At 41.2% G+C, this 27,266-nt stretch overlaps 1 protein-coding gene across 1 annotated transcript; it reads right to left on the bottom strand.

Moving 5' to 3' along the window:
- Positions 1–1,332: 1,332 nt before the first annotated feature.
- Positions 1,333–26,268, bottom strand: COPS5 (COP9 signalosome subunit 5). Its single transcript, XM_074987111.1, has 8 exons — positions 26,101–26,268; positions 25,521–25,755; positions 22,072–22,200; positions 20,241–20,306; positions 15,994–16,079; positions 14,621–14,732; positions 7,523–7,671; positions 1,333–3,809 (listed from the first exon to the last, which is right to left on the bottom strand). The coding sequence occupies exons 1-8, from the start codon at positions 26,250–26,252 to the stop codon at positions 3,725–3,727; spliced, it is 1,014 nt and encodes a 337-aa protein (XP_074843212.1). The 5' UTR covers positions 26,253–26,268; the 3' UTR covers positions 1,333–3,724.
- Positions 26,269–27,266: the final 998 nt, after the last annotated feature.

The raw sequence follows: 27,266 nt of genomic DNA, 5'->3' as shown, positions 1-27,266 counted from the left end.
GTCCTTTCGAAAAGGAGCCCCGTCTGGACGCGCTGCGCGGCGGCAAGGAGCGTCAATTTCGAAGTGCGGCTGCCGCCCGCATGCTAATGAAGCGCTGAATATGCATTTCAGCGCTTCATTAGTAAACTTCGAAATGGCCATTTGCATGGCCATTTCGAAGTTTGGGGCACGTGTAGACACAGCCACTTTGTTGTGTTTATCTGTGAGAGGCTGCATTGCACTTGTTAATTATCCTATTGTGCAATACCACGGCTGTTCAAAATATGCATTGCTGCCTAGACATTGTTTTATAAATCAACAGTCCCTTAAGGCCGAATTTCATTATGGACTGCACAATAGTTTGTATTACAATATATTATCCAAACATGTCACAGTGTGTTGTAAAATACAGTCAATATATTTGGGTAAAAAGTAGTCCAAAAATTAGCTTTCTTGACATTTTATACTTGAAGTACTAGTGAACAGTTAAAACTTACTGCATGTTTTTGCTTTGGAAAAATATGTAAATTGCACGTAGAAGAGATATCACAGTAAACCTCAAAGTTACAAACACAAGTTACAATGTGCGTGGTCAAACACACCTCTTTTGGCATCTGAAGTATGCAATCAGGAAGCAGCAGAGACAAAAAGCAAATACAGTACAGTACTGCAAATTATTAAATATAAAAGTAAAATTTAAAAAACTGACAAGATAAGGAGACTGTTCCTGTGCTTGTTTCATTTATACTAAGATGGTTAAAAGCAGTATTTTCTTCTGCATAGTAAAACTCAAGAGCTATATTAAATCAATATTCAGTTGTAAGATTTTGAAAGAACCTCCATAATGTTTTGTTCAAAGTTATGAACATTTCTGAGTCACAAACCTGTCTGTTCCTAAGGTGTTCGAACACTGAGCTTCAACTGTAAACAAGCAAGTGGGCAAATAAAAGCAGAAGCAACTCTACCACTGTGGCCCAATCAAAATGAGCTCAAAGTACTGTTGAAAGCAGTTATTTCCTGTAAACAGAGCACTTGAGTGGCTTCCTAGGAGAGTTTCAGGTGCCGTCCAGCTGATTAGCAGAGCATCCCAAGCTAGCAGCATGTTTCTACTGGTGGTGCATATATGTGCATGCCTCTATGAACATGAAATTTATTCCACAGATGAATATAAAACGTTAGAGGGAACACTGATTAAGAAACACTTCCATCTTCTGGAAGATTCATTTAGGTGTAGTTGCTCCAGTGCCAGAATTTACTGTGCATTGAAACAGAATTGCAAAGCAGCAGGAGTAGTTCTGGTGGAACACCAGAGCATCCTTAAATTGTTCCGTAAATCAAAGATCAAGACTGAAAGGCAGTTTAAGAACCTTTTTTTAATAAGGGCGTGTACAGTAACAAAGGTTAGCACCCTACCAATAATTCTGGGCTAATTTCTAAATTTTTAGATTTAGAAATACAAGTTTCTCCTGTGCTATAGGACTTCCACATACTAAAATTAATGTACATCACAGTAAAATACAGTACTCACAAGGTGGCAATATGTGAACATATATTGACATAAAAGAGAAATTCTGATGACTTCAGAAAGAATGGGAGTTTCAAAGGCAACTCAACAAAATCTATACATTCACTTAATACCTCCCTTTGTCATGCTAACTGAGAAACTTACTGTGATTGTTTCAATTGTTTGTATTTCTTACATGTAATTTATTTTCTAAAAATCAAAATAAAAAGATACTCGCTATCAAATGAAATGTGGTTGTGTGACAGAAATATAGGGCCTTAATTACTCCAATGTGCTGTCAAAATTCTACTCCCTACAAGATACTAAGAACTGAATTGTGTGATCTATGGATTTGTACAGCAGATCCTTGATATATGCAAGGGATACATTCCCACAAACCCTCATGTAACCCAAATTTCAAGCAACTCCGGGTCAGCTTTTTCCCTGGTGGAACGCATGTTTAGCAGTCAGGGAAGCAGCAGGAACACCTGGAGCTCCTTTTTGAACGCTAAGTCCTAGAGTTTGGGAGAGGAAGGGGGGGGAAGTTGGGGAGGGTTAACCTTGCAGTGGGCTGGGGCCATGGGAGGAGGTCGGGGCATTAAGCCGGGGGTGGGGGCTTATGGCTGCCGGGGGAGGGGGGTTTTAACCCGAGCCACATGCAGGGGTTTGAACCGGGGCAACAAGTGCTCATGGCTGCTGCTTCCCTGGGGCTCTGGGTGGGGAACACCGGTGGCTGCCAGTCCCCGGGGTCTTGGTGTAGCCAGGAGCAGCCACCCCTTGGGTGGGGGGTGAGCCGGAGCTGTGTGTGGGTGGTGAGTGGGGCTGGGAGGGGGGCAGAAGAGTTTTAGCCAGGGCCAGGGCGGAGGGGGATTTCGAGTTGCGCTTAACTCGCAATTGTGCATTTCAAGGGTTTACTGTAAATAAAAGTAATATGTCTAAAAGAAGTATGGAGGATCAAGATCACACTTGTCTATACCAAGGAAAGATGACACATAGTGGTCAACTCCAAACACAGAAGGTTTTCGTATTTCAAAACTCTTTTCCATGGAATTTTGGTTAGAGACTAGTTCCCTATTTTTTTGGTGCAGTTGGCCAGTCGTGTTTATATTGTTTACCACACATTTTATGATTCTCTATGTTCTAGACTGTGCCTAAAAATTTGCTTTTGTGTAAGACAGCTAGCAACTTTTAGTCAAATACTCTAATACACCATGCACTATGTATGTACAGCACACAAGCCTTTCAGAGAGAAACTGCATGGAAATCATCTCAAGCATGATAATTTACTCAGACTTAAAACTTTCAAATAGAAAAACTTCACAGAAGACTAATATTTCAACTGCGTATCTTTCTTGGGATGCTTATTTTGGTTTTAGCATATACCTTGTCACAATCTTCTTGTTCATAAAAAGATTAATAATACTTTATTATGTACATATAATAGAGTTACATCAGGGCTTTCAAACACTGAATTATTCTTTTCATAACTGCTCAGTTGTATGTAAAGAATAAACCCTAATCATATCTGGATGACATTAGTACATAATGTATAAAAAATGTTCACTGCTTTTGCTTCCACTCCTTTGCCACACTTTTTTCCATGAAACAGTAGTGTATTATCAAACAAATTTCACTCCATGGCTGCAACATATTCTTACATTACATGCATGAGAACAGACACCAACTGCCCCAATCTTCAAAAGTAAGCTAATAATGGTTCAGTTAGAATGCTGCTTAAAAACAATCTAAAGGGATTCACATTTTTGAAATCAAAGAAGAGTTGGAAAATACATTCTTAACAAAAATGTAATTTCTTGAATTAGCTTTATTTGTCTCTAAGAGAGGTGAATTAGCAGAATTGTTCTGGGGAAACAGCACAAAACAATAAAATATTAGAGATAAGTGTTTACAAAAAAAAACAGTTGCTCATTTTCATTTTTACCGCAGATTTATAAGATAGAAATACTAAGCAGCATCTACTAACAGTCACATTTACTTTTCTTTTGAAAATGATTATCCAAAATGGTTGTGTTTTATGATAAAGGACAAAGTTTACAATAAATTTCAGAACATTCTGTTCTTTAAAACTGGGCAAAAAAATCAGGAAAGATGATTTAAAGTACTACAAATTAACTGAATAGCTTTCCATTCTTACTTTAAATCCAAAACTTAACATACCCAAAAGAAAGAAATAACATGACTTTTTCTGCTTTGCAGATGCATATCAGCTGGCGATGCACTTCAAGCAATATTAATTTGATTAAACAGTTTATCCTTAATAACCTGAGACATCAATCCATGTATAGCTTCTATGGTGGTCTTGCAACTGAAAAACAAGCATAAATTCAGCATTGGCTAATCACTGAACTGTCACTGTAGTATAAGTTATTCGGCTATCTTAGGAGTTCGGGGTGCCCATAACCCCATGAATCTTAACAACTGTCCAGATATGAAAACTCACACAGCAATTTAGTACTTGTTGCCAAAAGTTATTTGTTACCTAAAAAGTGAACTGACAAGCTCTTTACACAACAAGAACCAATTTCAGGTGACACTTTTTGTCAAACAGGTTAAAACATTAACATAAAATACAGGAAGCTAAGTTCCATCTGTTATTTTAACTTTTAATTTAACTATTGTAAAGGAAATATAAAGTCCTGAGCTCACATCTTGGAACAGATTTTCTAACACTGCTTTTTTTTTTTAGCTGGTGCATTTGTGAAATTAGGAAAGTTCAGCTAAAGGTTTTAGATAAACAAAACCACCATCCTCTTTCAATTCTAAGATTTACAGTCTACATTTGATCAATTCAAATGACTCTTAACATTACAAAGGAAACAAACCAGTGTTTCAAATAGAACATACCTCTGCAGTGGTACAGTGGATTAAAAAAGTTGAATTTTTTTGACCCACAAGAACTTATTCACTCCAGAGTCTTATAGCTTTTAAAACTTATTAATCAAACTGCTACGAAAATATGAAAGGACAACTACTATGCTAGAACCTACAATGACTAGCTCATACATTGAGTGTGTGAGGGGGGCCATTAACATGCTTGTCGGAGCAAGTGTTTAGAGAAGCATGGCATAATTTTTACAACAAATGTACAGTGGTTAGAATGGGGGTGCTGATTACCCTTCTGCCTAGATAAAGGGAAATGGGGCCTGGGGACCAAATTAATCAAGAGCAAAGTGTCTTCCCCCCTCTCCAACTTCCCCATAGAAGATTTTGGAGGGGGCTCGGGGGGAAGTTTAGCTAGGGAAAATGTGGAACAGGAACAGACTATGATGTCACGACTTATTTTGTGCATAAGGGATGGATGTCCAGTTCAGGTATTTCAAAAGGAAGGGATACACTGGTCAGATTGGTGCAGGATGTGAAAGGTATTAAAGGACCAAGAGAGTGAGAGCCGAGAGAGAGTGTGCGCACGCAGGGCTTTTATGATTGGCATGACTGGGAGCCAATCATCCCTTTTCAATTATCATTCGATGGGGGTGAGAGAGAGGAATAGTAGAGTTCCAGCCCTATGGCTGAGGACCACGCTTGAAAAGGGGAAGGGCTAATGGAAGCTACTAGGCATACATGATAACCATAGAATTATTTACACTGTACTCCTATCTTTCAGAAGCTTCCAGAACATTAAGAATAAAGCTGTATTATAATTAAACCAGCCTCCTGTCCTCCTTCCACCATTGCTGGACAATGATGAATTCTAAAGACACTTATCTGGAGTAAACTGCTTGAAATGCTACTCTCTCAATAAACACAGGATGACAACATTCCATAATTTATAAAACATCACAGTTCAACAGTTATACAGTGCCATGGATATATTTATATGCAACCATATTGTTGATTAAATCGAGTTGTTAAAAAAAAAAACAACAAAACATCAAACCCCAAAACTGATTTGGACACGGATGAAACCTAATGAAAAAGCAATAGATGATCACCTAAGAGCTTCACAGCCCAAAAAGGACGTACCATAAATTTTGAAAGCAAATGGAAATATTTGGGAAGAAAATATCAGGAATGAATTTTAAAAAATATGCATCCAGGTATATATAGTACACTCACTAACTTATCACAGAAAATAATAGTTGCGTTCAGGACATCCAACTAATATCTGAAACATTCAATTTTCACCAAGGTCTTCCTAAAAGGTGTTTCTGGTTACACTAAAAGGACAGGATACACTTCACGTGGATTGAAACAGGCCACAATTTTATTGTGTGTCTGGGACTACTCGGCAGTTAAAAGTGTACAGTGCATTCTAATAACTAACCTGGACTTAAACAGTCTCCACTTCATTTTCATCAAGGTCCTCCAGCTAACCCATAGTTGGTACCTTACCACGCACCCACCCAATGCCCCTTATTGAAAGGGTTAAGGTGGTCTATTAAAAAGGGGGGTAGGGTTGGCTCCCTGCTGTAACAATCATAGGAGGCCTGAACCCCTCCCCATTCTCTTCATCTAGCCAGCACCTCCTTTTTAACTCCTCTATCAAGCCACTTATTTGGCCACTAAATACTTGCCCTATGGAGTACATGTACTAGACAGTCACACCACACTTACACGATGAGTTATGACACATAGCTTAACCCTCTTTCCTCCTTACCACAGTAAACCCTCATTGAAACCTGCTGTGGGAAAAGTCAAACCTCCCCACTCAAGTCAATAATTATAGTGAAGGAAAAATTTCTTCACAGACTCCACTAAAAGGGGAGACTAGCACAATGCCCACAACAGGACCTAAAACAATATTCGCCATCTTGACGGGGGAGAGACAGGATGCCGGTTTGCTTGCTGGGTGGATGAAGTTCTAATACCCTAAACTGTCCCCTCTAAAGCTTTCTGCACTTATATACCCCGGAATGAGTTTGCATTGCTCACCCTGACATCCCCCTTCCTCCTCCTATCCATAAAACACTGCTACTCCTCCTCCAATGAGCCATGACAATGGCTTCAGGGGCAGTGCAGTCATCTGTGAAAAGAAATGTTTTATGCAAAAAGAAGCAAAAAGCAAGCCTGTCATTTTTAGAAGACTAAAATTCCTTAGACAGAACTGTAAAATAGTTTAGTGAGATGGCAAAAGTTACTAATTAATGTGTGTAATGATTACAGGCATTTCTTTCCTCTTTGCTGCTGTTGCAATCCACTTACAAGAAAAAGAAATGTAATTTTCAACATATGCTAGCCTTTTGCATTTGACAAATTTCCTATCTTTTGAGTTGTCTTTGCCATGGAATACAAATTGGCTCCACTGAAGTCTTTAATCAAAGCTGCAGTTTGAAATGTCATTTCTATGAGACTCACCAAGAATGTGATGCTGAACTACGTCAGAGGTCCCTTCCGTCTTGTCTGGATGCCACACAAGAGTATGCAAAAATCTTTACTACACATAATAAACTGAAAGGGATTTCTTCATAGAATCACATAATACTAGAACTGGAAGGAACTTCAAGAGGTCATCAAGTTCAGGTCCCTGCCCTCATGGTAGGGCCAAGCACCATCTGTATCATCTCTGTTAGATATTTATCTAACAGGTTCTTAAATCTCTCCAAAGATGGATATTCCACAATTTATTCCAGTAATTAACCATCCTGACAGGAAATTTTTTCTCAAGAGCAATCTAAACCGTCCTAGCTGCAATTTAAGCCCACTGCTTCTTGTCCTATTATCACAGGTTAGGAATAATTTTTGTTCCTCCTCCTTCTAACACCCTTTTAGGTACTTGAAAGTTGCTATCATGTCCCCTCTCAGCCTCCATTATAACTTCATGGCTATTATTAATAAACAGTTTATTCATGGTAATAAATACAAAAACTGACAGTTTTTTTTATATATATCAGCAATGTATATAAAGCAAGTTCTACATTTTACTTTCTTAATTAAAGCAATATATTTACTCTGACTCCTCCAAAATACTTAAGAACTGAAAAATAATTTCCTTACAGATCATATTTCAAGGTAAGTAAACTCAGGATTTAAAACAGAAAAGCATTTTCAATAAAAGAATTCAGACATGTATTATCTCACCTGTCCCTTGTTGCTTTAGCAAGTTTGTCTTCCGATTTTCTGTCATGTGTCTCTAAACCCAACATAAAACTCCCTCGGCCTAGCTGGGCTTCTGATTGTTCTAACTTTTCGGACAAATCAAAGACTTGACCAGTTGTGTAGTCAGCATTCTGTTGGAAGAATATACTTTAAACATACTATAGATGGAACTGTAAGTCATGTTGATATTTATGCACAAAATACACGAATAGATAGGCAACCTCACAAAACTCTAAGTCTAAGCAGTGCTGGGCTTAGGTTGGCAGACTATCTGGAGCTCACCAGGAACAGAAATGATGTGTGTCTGAGGCCAATTCAATCCTTTGACTGACTAGCAAGATCTGAGGGCATGAAGCATGCAGAATAATTAAACCTTAGGAGTGGGAGCTGTTTGCTGCTCTGCAGTGATTCCCGAGTGCTGCAGGAACTGCAGAACCAGAGCGGTGGTGGTCGGGGACTCCCTCCTAAGAGGGACGGAGTCATCCATCTGCCGCCTGGACCTAGAATCCTGGAAAGTTTGCTGCTTGCCTGGAGCTAGAATTCGGGATATTACAGAATCGCTGCCAAAAATTCTTAAACCTGTAGACTATTACCCCTTCCTACTTCTTCACGTAGGAACCAATGATACAGCCAAGAACAACTTTGACGAGATCATGGCAGATTACGTAACCCTAGGAAAGACGATCAAGGAATACAGAGCACAAGTGGTCTTCTTGTCTATCCTCCCTGTGGAAGGAAGAGGTCAGCGTAAGGATCGTCAAATCACAGAGGTGAATGCGTGGTTGCGTAGGTGGTGTAGCAGGGAAGGATTTGGTTTCTTTGACCATGGGATTCTGTTTCGTGAACAGGGACTGCTGAGAAGAGATGGGATCCACCTCACTAAAAGAGGAAAGAGCATCTTTGCAGGCAGGCTTGCAAACCTAGTGAGGAGGGCTTTAAACTAGGTTTGTTGGGGGAAGGTGACAGAAGCCCTGAGGTAAGTGGCAAGGAGGAGGGAACAATTAAAAGGGTTTCCTGGGTGAAGGGGAGAAAGTGGGGCAATTGGCCCCTTCTCAAAGATGCTTGTACACTAATGCCAGAAGCCTAGGGAACAAACAGGAAGAACTAGAGGCCCTGGCACAGTCATAGACTCATAGAACAACAGAGCTGGAAGAGACCTAAAAAAGCCATCAAGTCCAGCCTCCTGACCTAGGCAGGACCAAACCCATCAGATCAGCCCAGACAGGGCTTTGTCGAGGCGAGACTTAACCACCTCCAGGGATGGAGACTCCACTACTTCCCTGAGTAGACCATTCCAATGCTTCACCACCCTCCTAGTGAAAAAGTTTTTCCTAATGTTCAACCTGGACCTTCCCATCTGCAACTTGAGACCATTGTTCCGTGTTCTGCCATTCGTGACCACTGTGAACAGCCTCTCTCCAGCCTCCCTTCAGTAAGTTGGAGGCTGTTATCAAGTCCCCACTCAGTCTTCTCTTCTGCAGACTAAACAGTCCCAATTTCCTCAACCTTTCTTCATAGGTCATATGCTCCAGCCCCCTAATTATTTTGGTTGTCCTCTGCTGGACCCTCTCCAGTGTATCCACATCCTTCCTATAATTCATATAAAAACAAGTACGAGGTGGTTGGAACAACGGAGACTTAGTGGGACAATTCACATAACTGGAAGATGGCCATGGTAGGTTATAAATTGTTTAGGAAGGAGAGACGGGAGAAAAGGAGGAGGAGTTGCGCTCTATGTGATGGAGCAGTATGATTGCTCAGAGCTCCAATACAAGGAAGGAGAAAATCCAGTTGAGTGTCTTTGGGTTAAGCTTAGAGGTGGGAGTAACAGAGGTGATGTTGTAGCTGGTGTCTGTTATAGACTGCCAGATCAGGGAGATGAGACAGATGAGGCTCTCTTCAGGCAGCTGAGTGAAGCTCCCAAATCACAACAGGTCCTGGTTCTCATGGGAGACTTTAATCATCCAGACATTTGTTGGGAGACCAATACATCAGCATACAGACAATCCAGGAAGTTTTTGGAGAATGTTGGGGATAACTTCTTGGTACAAGTGCTGAAGGAACCGACCAGGGGCCATGCGCAACTTGACCTGCTACTCACAAACAGGGAACAACTAGTAGAAGAAATAGAAGCGGCAGGGAACCTGGGCTGCAGCAACCATGAGACCGTAGATTTCACAATCAGGACAAAAATAAGAAAGGTGAGCTGTAACATACATACCCTTGATTTCAGAAGAGCAGACTTTGACTCCCTGAGAGAACAGATGAGCAGGATCCCTTGGGAAATGAAGAGGAAGGGGAAAAGTGTTCAAGAGAACTGGCAGTATTTTAAAGAAGTTTTACTGAAGGCACAGGAACAAACAATCCCACTGCACAGTAAGAAATACAAACATGGTAGGCAACCAGCTTGGCTTAACAGGGAAATCCTTAGTCAGCTTAAATTAAAAAAGGATGCATACAACAAATGGAAACGTGGACAGTTGACTAAGGAGGAGTATAAACATACAGCTGGAGAATGCCGGGCAGTAATCAGGAAAGCAAAAGCACAGTTGGAACTGCAGCTGGTAAGGGATGTGAAGAGTAACAAGAAGGGTTTCTACAGGCATGTGAACAATAAACAGGTTATCAGAGAAGGTGTGGGGCCATTACTGGATGAAGGAGGTAACCTAGTGACAGATGATGCAGGAAAAGCTGAAGTACTCAATGCTTTTTTTGCCTCAGTCTTCACGGACAAAGTCAACTTCCCCATGACGGTCCTAGACAATGCAGTATGGGAAGGTGGAGGGCAGCCATCTGTTGGGAAGGAACAAGTTCTGAGCCATCTAGAAAAACCAGATGTGCACAAGTCCATGGGTCTGGATTTAATGCACCCCAGGGTACTGAGGGAATTGGCAGAGGTCATTGCTGAACCTTTGGCCATTGTCTCTGAAGACTCTTGGAGATCAGGGGAGATACTGGATGACTGGAAGAAGGCAAACGTAGTGCTCATCTTTAAAAAAGGAAAGGAGGACAATCCAGGGAACTATAGACCCATCAGCCTTACCTCAATCCCTGGGAAAATAATGGAGGGAATCCTCAAGGAATCCGTTTTGGAGCACTTGGAAGAGGGGAAAGTGATCAAAAGTAGCCAGCATGGATTCACCTGGGGCAAGTCCTGCCTGAACAATCTGATTAGCTTCTATGATGAGGCAACAAGCTCTGCAGACATGGGGAAGTCAGTGGATGTGATATACCTTGACTTCAGCAAGGCTTTTGATACAGTCTCCCACAACATTCTCGTCCATAAGTTAAGGAAATATGGATTGGATCGTTGGACTATAAGATGTACAGAAAGCTGGCTTGAGGGTCGGGCCCAACGGGTAGTGGTCAATGACTCAATATCTGGATGGCGGTCTGTTTCAAGCAGAGTGCTGCAAGGCTTGGTTCTGGGGCCAGTGTTATTCAACATCTTTATTAATGACCTGGAGGAGGGACTGGATTGCACCCTCATCAAGTTTGCGGATGACACAAAACTAGGGGGAGAGGTAGATTCCTTGGAGGGTAGAGAGAGAATCCAGAGGGACCTGGATAAATTGGAGGACTGGGCCAAAATAAATCTGATGCAGTTCAATAAGGAGAAGTGTAGAGTCCTGCACCTGGGGCGGAAGAATCCCGGCAAGTCTCAATCCCCAAGCATTGTTACAGGCTGGGGACCGACTCGCTCAGCAGCAATATGATGGAAAGGGACCTAGGGGTTATGGTGGATGAAAGGCTGGATATGAGTAAACAGTGTGCCCTTGTAGCCAAGAAGGCTAACGGCATACTAGGGTGCATTAGGAGGAGCATTTTGAGCAGATCTAGAGAAGTAGTTATTCCTCTTTATTCGGCACTGGTGAGGTTAGATATTAGGAAAAACTACTTCACCAGGTGGGCAGTGAAGCATTGGAATGCATTGCCTAGAGAGGTGGTGGATTCTCCATCCCTTGAGGTTTTTAAGTCCCAGCTGGACAAGGTCCTGGCTGGGATGACTTAGTTGGGGCTGATCCTGCTTGAAGCAGGGGGCTGGACTGAATGACCTCCTGAGCTCCCTTCCAGCCCTGTAATTCTGTAAGTGGCATTCAGTCACCCTGTCCAAGACAATCAGAACAGTGTTTGGTCTTTGCAGAGGGAAATCTTTGGGATTTGGAGAAATCTTAGAAAAAGAGAGCAGCATGCTGAGTGATAATGCTAATGCTAATCACCTTTAGTGTTTCATTTCAGAGATGTTGTAGCAGGAAATGACCTTTTACTATTTCTTGTACAAGCTCATTTTAATAGTTTAATCGACAGACAAAAAAATTACTCCCAGAGTGACACACTGCAAGACATCATCTTAGACAGAAGGCACTTTTTAAAAGACCAATTAAAAATCCAAAATATTCCATGGTGGAAATGTGCACTGTGTAAAACTGAAAAATGAAATGCACTTTGTCAACGGGATGGTTTAATTAAAATTGATGTTGACAAAGAGAAATGTTCTGAACAGCCAAATTAGCTAGCTTTGAAAAATTGGCAATATTAAAAAAATTCCAGCTCCATGACATAACCCCTCATTCTCATTTCCCCTTCTTGTCCCCACATAAATGTGAGTTGAAAATACGAAGTCTGATATAAAACCTTATGATCTGACAAGCATTTTAAAAGGAGGCTTTTGTTATAGTTTTTGTTTATTGCTATGCTCTCATGGCCTGGTTCCTCATCTTCAGCGTCAGCTCTCCTCATGTAGACCAGGTAGCCTGACTCAGAACCTTCTTTCTCCCAGTAACTGAAATCAGTGCCTGATCTTTCACCTCCGGTGTGTCAGATTATGTACTGCTCTAAATCTGGGAGCACCAGATATGGCATATAGAGTGTCTCAAAATTCACAGTAAGCTGCACAATTGAAATTAGAGTCAGTGATGTTAGCTGTGTTTGTATTTGGGCTCCGAAGCCTTGACTTCGCTATGAAGTTGTTAAGTAGCAATGAAGTCTCCTGATAACATTTAGCATCTTCCAAAATGGTGGAACCTCTCCTACCAGTTCCTCCTAAATCTGTTCCTAACTTGGTGTTTCTTCTTACACTGCCCAAGAGCATACATCTACATCTCTACAGACATGGTTCCCAAGGACTGCAGAAAGTATTCAGTATTCATGGGTTAAAATATTCAACCAAAGACATAATACCACTGCTAGAGAAATGGAGGACCAAGTTTTGCCCTCTGCTCAATTTAGGCAATATCATAGATATTACAGTAAAATTCCTGTAATCTGGCATATCTGGGACTGGACAGGTGCTGGATTACCAAATTTTCCAGACTATTGGACATCACCATAACCCCTGCGCCCTAGTTCAAACCCCGCCCGTCGTGGCTCACCACTTCCATGCCCAATTGCGGCTCACCATCCCTGCATGTCCTCAGCTTCTTCACCACCCCCTGCTCCTCTAGCTTCTTCACCACCCCCCGCACCCTTCCCGCTTCTTCACCCTCACATACGCCAGCTCCAACCCTCACACCCTCTGGCCCCCTGCAGCCCTAACCAACTCCAGGCTTAATCCTCCTGCCTCTTGCCACGGTCCCAACCCACCACCCAAACCCCTCAAGTATCTCGAGGGACTTCTGTATGCCAAACCATCAAATTTTGCTGGATTATACCCATAAATGGGACTATTTTTGCCAGATGCCAGACCATCAGGATTTCCTGATCATCAGAGGCCAGATTAAAGGAATTTTACTGTATTTTGCTCTTATTTACATTACTATGTAATCCAATACATTACAACAAACTTGTACGATTATGAAAGTGTTAGTTTGGCCCACAAGTTGCACAGGTTACTGTGAGGCAAATCTTTTACTAGGCATTAAAGGCAAGCCGGAAAAAGCAATGCTTGACTTTTAAATCTGTATCGAGTCTGAAGGAGTGGAATTTAGGAAAGAAAAGTATTTTATTTGAAAATGCAGAGTTGGATTAATTGAGAAAATAGGGAGCCTCACAATCCGTTCACTGAGTTGTTTTGCCGAGTAAAAACATAAAAATGTTTGTATTCAAACCATGCGACTAAAATAATCACTGTACATTGGATTTTTACTGAAGAAAGTACCATACATGAGATTTTAATGCAAAGTAAAAAAGTAAGTTTCTAAGAATTACAGTGACTGCATTGGATGGTAGTTTGTCTAGTGATCAAGTCATAATTTCTATTTGAGTCACATGATAACAAAAACAGTCCCTTTAAAAAAAAGATACTAAATATGACTTAAATGCAGGTATTATAATAAAATTAGTAATACCACCAATAACACAGCGCAGTGTTTCGTGTAACCCTCAGGGGTACCTTGAGGTCTTCCATAGGGTACATCAACTCATCTAGATATTTGCCTAGTTTTACAAAAGGCTACATAAAAACACTAGTAAAGTCAGTACAATCTAAAAGTTAATTCAGACAATGACTTGATTCTACTGCTTCATACGCCTCGTGCTGACATAAAGTATAATATTTCTATTCCAATTCATTTATTTGATAAGATGGTAGAAAGTCAGCAAGTTTTCAGTAATAGTCTTCTGTGATATTTTTGCATGGTTTTGAAAGCAAACAGTTTTTCACTGAGGTGTAACTTGGTGGTGTGCAAAACACATCTGACTTCTGTACAGGGCACAGTAATCTGTAAAGGTTGAAGGGGTACTTTATTAAAGGGGTACTTTATTAAAAAAAAGGTTGAGAAATACTGATATAGCATATGCACTGAGTAACTTTTAATGAATACTTATAATTGTGCCAGAAGGGAATACTAAATGTTATGAGATTATTAAAAAAAGTTTTAATAATGAGAACAACTAGTTAGCCTGAGTTTCAACTTCACCCTTTTACCATCAAACAGTAAAAACAGAAAAATGTTCACACAAAGATTTCCATGAACAGAAATCCCCTCTATTATTTGATTTTAATTTGAGACACACAGCCTAAATCTGGAGTCAAAATTACTTAGTGTCACATTAAGCAACTGGCATCAACATACCTAACACCACTAGCACCAAGGTGTGAGACACCCCTGCATTACTCTGAGGGTATGCTATTCTACTTACAGTAAGCAAACTAGAAGAACTGAGTGTGTTCACCCAATATTTGTTCCATAATAGTTCAAGCAATTTACGATCCAAAGATGATTTGAAGTAGGAGACTTCTAAAGCATAGTACCTATTTAAACAAAAAAAGGAAAAAAAAAGAAAAAAGCAATTGTTTCAGTGTTAACTCTCAGTCAAATCCTCCTATTCACAGGCACCTGGAAAGGCATACATGGAAAGTAAATGCATTTCTCAAAAATGCAAAGACTAGCAGTACCAATGTAACAAATCACATGACATTTTAGGGTTCAACAATAAAAGAAATTAAGATTTACAACATATTCCAATGATGGTGTATCTGAGGAAAGATTTGCCTCCTATCTGATATATGCAGTTTTAACAATGTTGGTTAGTTCTAACTCCTGTTTTTTTCATTCACTTGTGTTCTACTGTAAAATAAGATCTTCAAAGGCAGCTCCTGTCCTTTTAATACTGCTTGAGGACTTCATGACACTATCATAATATTATTATGATTTTTACATACAAGAGTAAATTTAAGTACTGCTGATCTAGTGGAATGAGTAAGTGGCAATGTTGGACAGCTTCAGAAACATCTTGTTATGCATCTTATCTTACGTGCTAACAAAACAGATTTTCCTGGTATTACAGGATTCACAACAAAAATAATTCCTTCTGGTATCCAACTGTTTATTATTATATGAAGCACGCAGCATGTAACTCATTAATCCTAGTGAGAGCTGTATGCATAAATACCTAATATACCAAAAAGGATATTTGAAGGGGTGCCAAAATAAGTGATAATTTACATCATACATATAGTCAATGATATTAACTTGATTCATTATTTTGAACACTGAATCTGAATTCAAGAGTTCTCAGACTGGGAGTGGCAACCTTCAATTGAGTCATGAGAATGGTTATGCAAAAAAAACCAAAACAAAACAAAAAAAAACCAAACAAACCACCAAGTGACCTCTAAGAGCAAAGGAAAAATACAAGAGAAGCAGCTCTTCTCCCTGCCTCTTTTGATACTATCAACTCACCCTTGCAGCAGCCCCCCCCCCCGCTTTTTTTTTTTTTTTTTTTACACCCACTGGGCTCCGCTTCAGAGAAGTATTTCTTCAAGATGGCAAGACACTAGCTGCACTGACCCACATACCTCAACCAGTTATCTTGCTCACTGAAACAGTGATTCCAGAAACCATGTCCTTGATGAATGACAGCTTAGCAACACTCTTCCACAAAGCCAGTAGCATAAAGAAAACAAAGGTTTCTAGTATTTGTGTCGCTGAAAGAAACCACGGCATTCAGGGCCATTGAAGAAGGTGCAGAAAGTGAGAAATTCTGCTGCTTATGATTCACAAGTTACTTACTGTTTACAGTGTACACCAAAGTCTTCTATTTTATTTAGTGGAATAGTCTGGTATTCTGAAGGACCTTCATCTGGAGGCTTAAAGCCCTGAAAAGTTAAACAAATAGCAACCGTCACAGTAAGAGGAAAAAGTAAATCAGCATTTCTTCATGCAAAAGGAATAAGTCATTTTAAGGCTGCTTACAAATGCTGCTTGAGTTCCCAATAAAGACGACAACTCTAATTAGGAAAAGGGATGATTCAGCAGACTATTATGGATTTTGGAATCTTCTCTTGATCGCTGGTTCATATAGCGGGAGTTAAAAGTCATTACTATTTGATGGACGTGAAGAAATGTGATCTCAGACCAGTGCCCACTACATGGATAGCCACATCATAAATGGCTACATGATTTTCTCTTAGGGGAAGGAGAGAAAGGACATGGAGACCAGACTACACTCTTAGCCCCCTCATTTCTCCCCCCACCTCCCAAATGAGTCTGCAGGAATTGGATTAACAAACAGCACAGTAGCAAGATGAACCATGCACTACTATTAATCACTTTGTATCCTTCCAGGAACTTCAGTCTCCAGTTTAGTCAAGGTAGGACCTTTCACAAACCACTGAACTGGCAAATACCACCCACCAGAACCTCTTCCATTACTCCTCTTCCTGTTAAAATGAGTGGTTAACCTTATTTGGTTCTTCTGAAAGGTTAAAGTCACATTTCTTTCTGTTTAGTGCACTGATAGTATTTATGAGGTTTCTTTTTCATACATGAGTATTTGTTGTTTTCAGAACTGATTTCCTTCCATTTACAAAAACAATCTATACAGATTTGTTGTTCTTTATTTACTTGACTTAAACACTTGTACTCCACGCAGAACATAGGTCACCTACAAAGTCTCCAACACTTCACTCTGTCTCGAGACAAAACTTCTACCTGACTCCAAGAGTACCCCACTTGTCCTTCAATCTTAGTAGATCTTCTCAATGTTTTCTGAGGTCTTCCTCTTTTGCATTTTCCTTGTGGGTTCCATGTGAGAGCTTGATGGACTACGCTGGATGATGGTTCTCGGAGAGAGTGGCCTACCCATCCCCACTGTCTTCTCTTGATTTGAGCATCAAATGGCTCATTCTGCTTTGTTCCAAAGTTCCTCATTTGTGACAAAGTCTTGTCATTTGATGTGAAGGATGTACCTCAGGCATCTATTTATGAATGTCTGCAGTTTGTGATTTGAAAAGTTTTTAGTACGCCAGGTCTTGTATCCCCACAAGAGCACACTCTTCACATATGTGTTGAAGATTTGCAGTTTTGTCTTCACAGATATTATTTGTGAACGCCACATGGGATGAAGAGTCTGAATGTACCTGTTGCTTTCCCTATCCTGGCATTGATACCCTTGTCTGTTCCTCTGTCTCTGCCCATAACACTTCCCAAGTAGGTGAACTGCTCTATATCTTCCAGGTGTGATGGTTTTGTCACTGGACTAGGTGATTCTCAGTCTTGGTCTTTCCCTTGTTAATGCTCAGTACAGTCATTAAGGCAGTTTTGTCTAGTGTTGCGACCTTTCTTCCATGCATTCATATTGGTGTAAGAAGAGGGCGACATCATCAGTAAAATCCATGTCCTCTAGCTGTTTGAAAAGTGTCCACTGAATGCTTGGTTGATGGTGATCTGTTGTTCTGCTCATAATCCAGTCCACTGTGATCAAGAAAAGGAAAGGTGACAAGAGGCACACTCGTCACACTCCTGAGAGTATTCTGTCAAGACATCATTGTAAACAACTTGGCATGTCCAGGGTTCACATGCTGAACAGATCAAGTTAATAATTTTGGATGGGATGCCGCAGTGTTGCAGCAATTTCCACAAAGTGTCTCTTTCAACTTTGTGGAAAGGTTTTTTTTTTGAAGTCTATGAATGTTATGTATCGGGGAGAGATCCACTCAAGTGACTGTTCTATGATCACTCAGAGTTGCTATTTGGTCAGTACAAGATCTCTCACTTTGGGAGCCGGCCTTTCCTTAGCTGTTGATCAATTTCGGTCTTCATTTGCTGCAAGAGAATCCTATTAAACACTTTTCCTGGAATAGACAGGAATGTGATGCCCCTCCACCAGTTCTTGCATTCCTTCAGGTTCCTTTTCTTTGGAAGCTTGATAAGGTAGCCATATTTCCAGTCATGTGAGATCTCCTTTGTGTCCCAAATAGATTATGTATCACATTGACATGTCTCACTACCTGCCTTGATTGCTTCTGTGGGGGATGTTTGTCTGTACCAGGTGCTTTTCTGCTTTTCAGATGGGCAATGGGTTTTCTGATTTCTTCTTTTGTAGCTCTGCTGCTGCTAATTTGTTAAGGTATATTTGCAGGTGGTAACTTGGGAGAGTCCATGTGGGCAACGTGATTCAGTAGCTCTTCAAAGTGTTCCTTCAATCTACTGAGCTGCTCAATTGGGTTTGTTAGCACATGCCTCTCCTTGTCCTGTACTAGCTGATTCACTGTATGCTGCGACTCAACTACCTTCTGTGTGAGGTCATACAGTTCTTGCAGAAGTTTCTCCATCCTGCAGCTCGTTCCACTTGTTGCACAGGGCTTTCCACAAAGTTCTTCTTGTCCTGTTTTACAGACTTTTTAACTTCTGTGTTGGCTTCTGCACACAGTCTCCGAGTTTCCGCCTTGGTTGCTCTTGTTTTGCTGTTGTTGATTCCTGCTTTTCTGTTCCTTCACTTTTTTCAGAGTTTCTGCTGTGATCCATTGTTTGTGCAGCCTTGTCCTCTTTCCCAATGTTTTATCATAGGTCTCTTTCCAGGATGTTTTGGTGTGTTCCCAGGTTTGTTCCATGGTAGCATCATCCGGGATAAGGTTTGTCAGAAGTGCATAGCTGTTGGACAGCTCCACTTGGAAACTGGCTCGTCGCTATTCCCTTCAGATGCTCTGTGCTGATTCTCAATACCACCTTGGTTGCTTTTGTGGTATACCTCCTGAGTTCGTACTTGAGTTTTACCAGGACTAAATGGTGGTCTGAACCCTCATCTACTCCCCTTCTAGCACGGACGTCATGCATTGATCTTCTGAAAGAACCGCTGACACACATGTGATTTTCAATTACAGTATGATACTGAATTGATTCGAATGGTACATAAAAAATACTTCTGCTTTCTTGCAATATGATCTACTAACCCAGATTCTCATACCCAGATTCCTTTTAACTTCAGATGCACTCGGTATGAGTGTAAAGGTCCATGCTAACAAACAGCATTGCAGAAGAAGGCTCCAATTCTGCAAAGATGTGCTTATTTTCATACACTATAGCAATGCTACTGAAGCCAACAAAAAACTACTCAGTGTACAAAGTTAAGAACATGTTAAGTCTGCACAATTAGGGCCTTACCTGGAATTCAATAAGGTGCAATTATATTGTCTTACAGATAAACTAAATAACCCTTCTATTTCTCTATCATAGATATAAAAATAAAATTAGACGTGTAAGGTTTAGATTTCAGCTTTAAATAAATGCCAAGTTAAAATATCTTAAACTTGACATGTGTATCATTATTTTCAGCTTAAAATTTCAAATTCAAAATGTGTGGAAGGTTTTGTTTTATCCTGTGAATCTGAAAATATCTATTCTTGACAGCCTTTTCAAAGAAAAGTATGAGATTTTTCACTCCTGCTTTTCTAAAAGCAATCTCAATGCAGATTACCAGGTTTTAAAAAGCGTACAGCCAAAAGCTAATTTTTGATCTATGTACTATTCCTTTGTCTTCTCCACACTGTTAGCAGTGCACATTTTTACAGAGCTGTGCCACATAAACTTTAGTAGTAGTACAACTATACTTAACTGCTGCAATCATGTTGCATTCCCAGTATCTAAAAATACAACAGGGAATAGAACTTTGGAAAGAAGAAAATATGTCAACTTCTCTAACCAGAACACACACATAAAGATGACTACTTAAGCAGGACATTACTCAGATTTATTATGTATTTATGTCTGCTAGTAATTCAATGGAATGCTGAAATGGAAATCAGATTATTTACCAATACTATTTTTCTTCTAAGAGGCATGCATAATAAAATATTAAGACTTATTTTACATTAGAAAAAATTACATTTTTTGCTGAAAAAGACAGAGAATATTAAAGGGAAACCCAGAACACACACTTTTCATGTTTGTCAGTGACTTTTAAAAATGAGATCCATGTGTTACATACAGTTTAATAACCTTGATAATAACCATATAATTGTATTAATCATAACTTTTACCTTGGGATATGTTCTAAAAGCTCCAAGATTTACTTTTCCTGCAGATATTGTTCTTGTTGGATCAATCTGGAAAAATATAGGTGATTTTCAATACAGGCATGTGGCATTATTTTTCATCTATTTGAACTGCATAGTTATTACACAATCACTAACTTGAAAAGCTGCATTATGTTCAGTAATAAAGAATACTACCTTGTAATTAAGTTAATATGGAGCACTCATGAAAAGAAAGTAGAACATAAACAGCAGGCCAATAATCCTACTTCTCTGTTATTAGAATGGTCAGTATCACTCTTGGGAAACCCTGTATCACAGAGAGGTGAAAATTCAACAATCAATAGATAAGCTATACTGCTTTTAATTTTAGCCCACCAGAAATTAGGCACGGGAAAGACCCAGGCTACATCTACACTAGCATTCCTCTTTTGAGAGAGGCATGCAAATGAGTGAAATTGAAAATGGAAATGAGGTGCAGATTTACATATCTGGAACCTCATTTGCATATTCTTCTTTTGAAAGAAGAAAGGCAGTGTAGACGCAGCTCTTTCAAAAGTAATCCCCATCTTCAAAAGAACTCTTCTTCCTATTTTCTTTTTTAGGAAGAAGGATTCTTTCGAAGATGGGGATTACTTTCAAAAGAGCCGCATCTACAATGCTTTTCTTCTTTCGAAAGAAGAATATGCAAGTGAGGTGCCAGATATGTAAATCTGCACCACATTTCCATTTTCAATTTCCCTCATTTGTATGCCTCTTTTGAAAGAGGAATGCTAGCTTAGATGCAGCCCTATTAGTCTATCCAATCTATTTTTGGGATAGGAAATGAGGCCAATGGAGAATTACTCACTCTTGAATATATTTACTTTTAACATTTCCTTGGCAGATTATGCCACAATATAAAAAAATCTTGGGCTGAGTGTAGACACTGCTCTTTCAAAAGTAAACCCCATCTTCGAAAGAATCTTTCTTCCTTTTTTTTTTTAATAAGAAAGATTTTTTTCGAATACAGGGTTTACTTTTGAAAGAGCAGTGTCTACACTGGTTTTCTTCCTTTGAAAGAAGCTATTTTGAAATAAGAATATGCAAATGAGGTGGCAGATATGCAAATATGCATCTCATTTGCATTTTTGATTTCCCTCATTTGCACACGTCTTTGGAAAGAGGAATCTAAGTGTAGACACAGCCTTGGTGTCTAGAAACATCTATTTAATCTACACTTTCCTTATTTAATCCCATAATCCTAGTTAAACTGTTTCCTATTCCTTAAATAAATCCATTCTTTTGCTGATATTTACACTCCGCAGTTAAGCAAGAGGTTATACAAGTTGTTTAAATGAAAAACAATTAAATTTGTATTTCAATTGTTGTAACTGGTGCTCTAATTGCCTACAGCGTCCAGTGAATATTTCTTCAGTATATGTTTTTACACTACAAAACTATTTTTTACACAATATAGTGTGAAAATATAGTTTTGCACCATTCTCTGATAATGCACATTATATGAGGAATACCAGTTTTGTGTGCAATTTTACCCTTTGTCCTTTGCTGCAGATTATCACAGAACTAGAAGTTTTAGGTCTTTAAGTAGAAGGCTTGGTATGAGCTATTATTCAATCCTTTGCTAAAGTAACAAGCAGAGTATGTGAATCTAAGATTAAAAACGGAGTACACCTGGAATGACATAGTGAATGAAAGCTGTCCAACCTCAGTGAAAAAAATTGTTAGTATACCTTTGTTTTATATGTACACAGCTTAATACACACACACCAACAGCAACACAGACATAGTTTTCTCAGTCTACAGAGTCGTAAACTAATACACTTCTAATACTTACAACCACTGCCACAAATGGTTCCTGAAATTGCTGATTAAGCATCTGCGTACTAACATCAATCCCTGAAAGCCAGCAGCCGTAGCCAGGGTGGCTGTGGTACCAGCCAATTGCATTTTCTAGACGACCAACCTAATGAAGTGAGGAGAAAAAAATACAATATTAAAAGGCTCCACATAAGATTAAAGTGAAATCTGCCCTCTTTGGGGCTTTTAACATTTTGGAGATACAATATGGGGAAAGAAAAAATGCAATTATCTACATTGAAACACATAAATTTATTAAATAACCTAAGCCTTCTCCAAAGCTCAGATTCAAACTCATACATTTATTAAATAACCAAAGCTTTCTCTGGTTAAAATGCATTTAGAAATCATAAGGAACAAAATAATCATTAAACTGAAAATAACTCAGTTTGTCACAGCAAACAATTGTTTTTTTTCCAACATGCAGCATTGGAGGTGATGCTTTTGGATTTATAGAATCTAATCAATTCGTCAAATGTTTGTAACAAGAAACTCAAATCACTGAAATAATCATACTATACAGATTGCAAAGGCTGTGGTCTACTCTAGCTCCCTACTTCGAAGGGAGCGTGATAAGTAGGGTGTCGGGAGATTATTAATGAAGTGCTGCGGTGCATATGCAGCACTTCAGTAAGCTAATTTTCCCCTGTGGCAACTCTGAAGTGTTAAACTTCAAAGCGCTGGCTTGCGTGTAGCCATGGCTCACCCACCGGTACTTCCAAGTCCCTGGGTAACTCTGAAGTCCCTTTACTCCTCAAAATTTTGTGCCCGGGCACTCCGAAGTACTGGCAGGTTAGCTGCAGCTACATGCAAGCCGGCACTTCGAAGTTTAACACTTTGAAGTTGCTGTGGGGGGAAATTAGTTTAATGAAGTGATGCATATGCATGCCAGCACTTCATTATAATCTCCTGACACCCTACTTACATGCACCCTTCGAAGCAGAGAGCTAGTGTAGACACAGCCAAAGTGCCTGATGTGCATCCATTGTAATCAGTATCAGATGGATAGCCATGTTAGTCCGTATCTGCAAACCAATGCGGCACCTTAGAGCCTAACAGATATATTGGAGCCTAAGTTTCACGGGCAAGTACCTGCTCTGTCAGATGCCTCTGCCACCACTCTTATTTCTGTGCAGCTGCATGTAGCAGCTCTGCCTTCTGAAGGCAGTGCTACCACCAGCAGTAGTGCACAAGTAAGGGAAGTTGTACCACAGTCATCCTGCAATAATCTTGTTGCCAACCTCCCCAATGTTTTTTTTTTGGGCGAGGACCCCTAGAATTATAATACCATGAAAATTCAGTTTTAAATAGGTGAAATCACGAAATTTGCAACTTTGAAAATCCTATGACAATGAAATTGACCAGAATGGACTATGAAGTTGGTAGGGCCATAAGCATAAGGTTATGTTTAAGATTATAAGAAACTGAGTTCCACAACCTTTAAAAGACTCCACAACCTTTCATTGTGAGAAATTAAAGTGTAATTGTCATACACTCACACAAATTCGGCCCAGGTGCTCCTCTGTCATGACTCAATGGGATGAGGCTGAGAAGGTCAGGAGCAGGCACCCTTGTGGATTGGAGTAGAGATCCCTAAGGAACTAAATTCACCCATTGCCTCACACTCTGGAGGTGGAATTGCAAGTGGGGGCATGGGCTCGGCCTAACAAGCATCAGGTCCTGCTGACTTGGAAAAATTCACCTCCCAGAGCTGTCTAGTAAGTGGGACTTGGCTGAAGTGTGGACTACCTGCAGGACCCTGTGACCTGGGAGAGGATCCCTAGCCCCCATATGACCTCCAGGGGTCTGAGTTGGGATTTGTGCTAGTGTGCAGGGTAATGGGTACTATGCAGGGACAGGGGAAATGTGGGATAGGGGTATCCATCTCCTTTTGCATGGTAAAGGACCTTAGTGTCAACTTAACTACTCTTTCTGGGTTTTTTAATCATTCTTGAACTGACCAAAACAGTAAGCAAAACAAACCAACCTCTCACCCCACACCCTCAGCTTTTTACAGCCATAGTCATGTTTACTTTTAACAAAAATGTTCTCTTTTCTCATACCTTATAATCTAGAAACATTCATATTGAAACCTATAAAAAAATCCAAGTGTAACTGTAGCAGGAATTCCATAAAAATTCCCTAATCCTGCAATCTGAGCTGCACAACTAACTTTAGCAGAACACTGCACAACTGGTCTGTCCAATCATCTACCATACAGTAGATCCCTCAATTTACATGTAGGTTGCACCCTGGGCAACCTCTGCATAAATCGAAGTTTGCGTAAATTGGGGGAGCAGGCAGCTGGGGTAAGTGTGGCGGGAGCAGCCATGTAACCCCTGGCTTTTCCCTCTTGGGGGGCACACAGCTGCTTGCAGCGCAGTTTCTGACAAAGCACTCTGTAAGCAGCTGTCTGTGCACTGGATGCTCCAGTGCTGATTCTCCCAGCTGGGAGAACAGGTGCTGCAAGCAGCTGTCTGTCAGAGACAGCAGCCTGACTTGCAGCTACCACCCTGACAGGAAATCACTCCTGTTAGAGGCAGCAGCCGAGAGTCAGGCTGCTGGCCCTGACAGGAGCAGAAAACCAGCCAGAGTCAGGCTGCTCCTGCCAGGGGTGGCAGTCACGTTAATGTTAGGCACACACAACTTGATTTGGTGTATCTCGAATGTTTACTGTACATTTTAGACAATTCAAGCATCTGTCTGTCTCCCCAACAGTCTGTGAGTCTGTTTGTGCAAGAACTCCTCCTAAAGAATAAGAGCTGGGCCCACTCTCCAACTCTCTGGCCCTCGACCCCAGGACTGGAAGAGGGAATCTTAGTGGGCAGTGCAGCCCGCCTCTTCAGGCACCTTGATGAGCCTCTGTCACCATGACAGCACTGTCCTTGCCATGTGGGCAGACCCATAAGCCTCCCTAGACCTCCCAGAGCCTTGAAAGAATATACAGATGAAATCACACTATACATATGATGTGTTATGTAACTATTAAAAATTATAGTTATGAAATGCAAAGATTTAATGCTGGACACTGAGATTATTTTTTGTTACATATAATTGGGGCACATTTGTGAACAAATATGCTCCTTTGCTCTTCCATTCTTGAGCAACCAACTGTACCTACACAAATTTCTTAGGTGACGAGCATAAATATGAAGAAAATTGCATCCATCTGATGGCTTAACCCTGAATTTGAATTCAGATGTGCAACGTGAAAGTATGCAACATTATTTAAATCTGAAAAACAAGACAAAACATTTCATAAAATGGGGAACTATCAACTATTTGTTGACTTAGATCTCATGCAGGCATACCTCAGGTATGGAAACTTTGTAATAAACCTAACCAGACTCCCTCAATATCCAGCACAAGAAACTATAGGATTTGTTGTTATAGCACCAACAGAAAAACATGGCACTCTTTATTTACCTGTTTGGCATTTTCTATATATGCAGCCATATATTCATACGCAGCGGCCTGAGCGTTGACTCGTGTTTCTGTGCCTTCTACTGGTAAAGCAAAGCTGTCCATGATAATCATAGTTTCCCCATCCACCTTCCCAAGCATCAGCCCCATCACTTCCAGATTGCCTCCAGACCGGGCATGCATAACCATCTTCAGCAGGGCCAGAGCGGAGATCTTGCAGTATCGGAAATAGTGGTTGCTGCAAGAAAGAGCGGAGAAATTCCAGCCATAGGCCAAAGACCTGACCTGGCAAGGAACGAACACCCAGGAAAGAGACGCGTAACAGACAACGGGGAAAGTAGCGGGGGTTTATTGGGACATATCAACACCCGCGCACGGACCCATCCGAACCGCTTCCCACCCCCCAGAACCGAGACACAAACTACCGAACGGCGCCGCCTCCCCCCCGGGCTCCCCACGCTGCCCGGTCCCTTCCCCACGGGCTCCCCACCCCCATAGCTCGCAGCTCCCTTCCGCGGCCCCCCGGCTCAGGCCCGCTCGGTGCGCGGGGACCCCGTCCCTCACTGCCGGGCCCGGCGCTCACTCTTTGGTCCAGGGCTTGGCCGCCAGGATCTCCTGCTGCTGCTTGCGGTCGTACTTGTAAATCTCGTCGATGCTCTGCGCCTCCTGCATGTTGTTGGCCAGTTCCCAGGTCTTCTGCGCCATCCCGCTCCCGGAGGCGCCGGCCGCCGCCATCCCCCACCGCCCGACCCGGCCGCCGCGCAAACCAAGTGCCGCGCGGGAAGAGGGGGAGGGAATGTCCTATAGAAGCTGGGGGGAGGGTCGGGAATGGTACGGTCCGCAGGGCCTGAGACCCTCTAGCCAGCGCGCCCTCTAGCGGCCAGCCTTGGAAGTGCCGTTTGAGCCTAAATGAGAGACCTGCGCCCGGCCGCCAGCGGGGCGACGCATAACCAAGGTGCTTGAGCTACACGCAGGCTCTGCTAAGCAGGCGCGGTCACGCACAGCGTTCACACAAGGTTGTGTTCGTGCATGCGTGTACAGCACAGGGATGTGGAAGTCTGGAAGTTAACAGCAGGTGGAGAGTTGATAGTTCTCAGGGTTTTATCCTGAGTTTTCTGAAGTTTGGTGTGTTAGGCAAAGCTCCAGCCGCTAAATGGGAATACTCAAGAAGCTCAACTTTCATTGTTAAACGCGTTTCACAGAGGAGGCCACCAAGGCAGACAGCGAGATCCAGGCCTCACAAGCCCTGCAAACTTGTGTCTGAACTTCTGCTAACTTTGCTTTGAAAGCCATTCTCCATCTTTGGCCTTTTGCTTAAGTTGAACCAATGAAATGCTGGAAATAGAATTCAAGTCTCTAGATGCCTCAGCTTCTGCTGTAAGCACCAGAAAAGGTCTGCTCTTCCTGATACAGTATTGTAGGGCTGCCACATAGAGAACAGGACACCCCTGAGAGGAAATGTATCTGTATCAGTACTACCACTCAGTGTCTGCTGTCAGCCTGGTCTCTGAGACTAGCTTCTAAATCCAGAAGAAATCCTGATAACCTAATGAAACAGAGAGGGATCTGGGGCAATCACTGGCTGGAAATAAAAGAGCTGCTTATTGTATTAGAGCGGGGGTCTCAAGCTCCTGGACCACAGGCCAGACCTGGCTGGAGCAGCCTGGCCTGGGAGTACAGCAGCTGGGTTGGGGGAAACTATCTATTTCCATGGCCCAAGCCCTGCCTCTTCCCTATGCTGCCCCACTC

The sequence above is a fragment of the Carettochelys insculpta genome, chromosome 2, assembly GCF_033958435.1.
Source record: "Carettochelys insculpta isolate YL-2023 chromosome 2, ASM3395843v1, whole genome shotgun sequence".
In the NCBI taxonomy this organism is placed as follows: Eukaryota; Metazoa; Chordata; order Testudines; family Carettochelyidae; genus Carettochelys; species Carettochelys insculpta.
The sequence above is the reverse complement of the archived record's forward strand: the minus strand, read 5'-3'. Positions and strand labels throughout refer to the sequence as shown.

Coding starts and splice junctions, on each gene's coding strand:
- COPS5 (XM_074987111.1), bottom strand. CDS start 26,252: ATGGCGGCGGCCGGCGCCTCCGGGAGCGGGATGGCGCAGAAGACCTGG. Junction 22,201..25,520: donor ATATAGAAAATGCCAAACAG/GTAAATAAAGAG, acceptor TCACTTCATTAG/GTTGGTCGTCTAGAAAATGC. Junction 14,733..15,993: donor TTTGGTGTACACTGTAAACA/GTAAGTAACTTG, acceptor TTGTTTAAATAG/GTACTATGCTTTAGAAGTCT.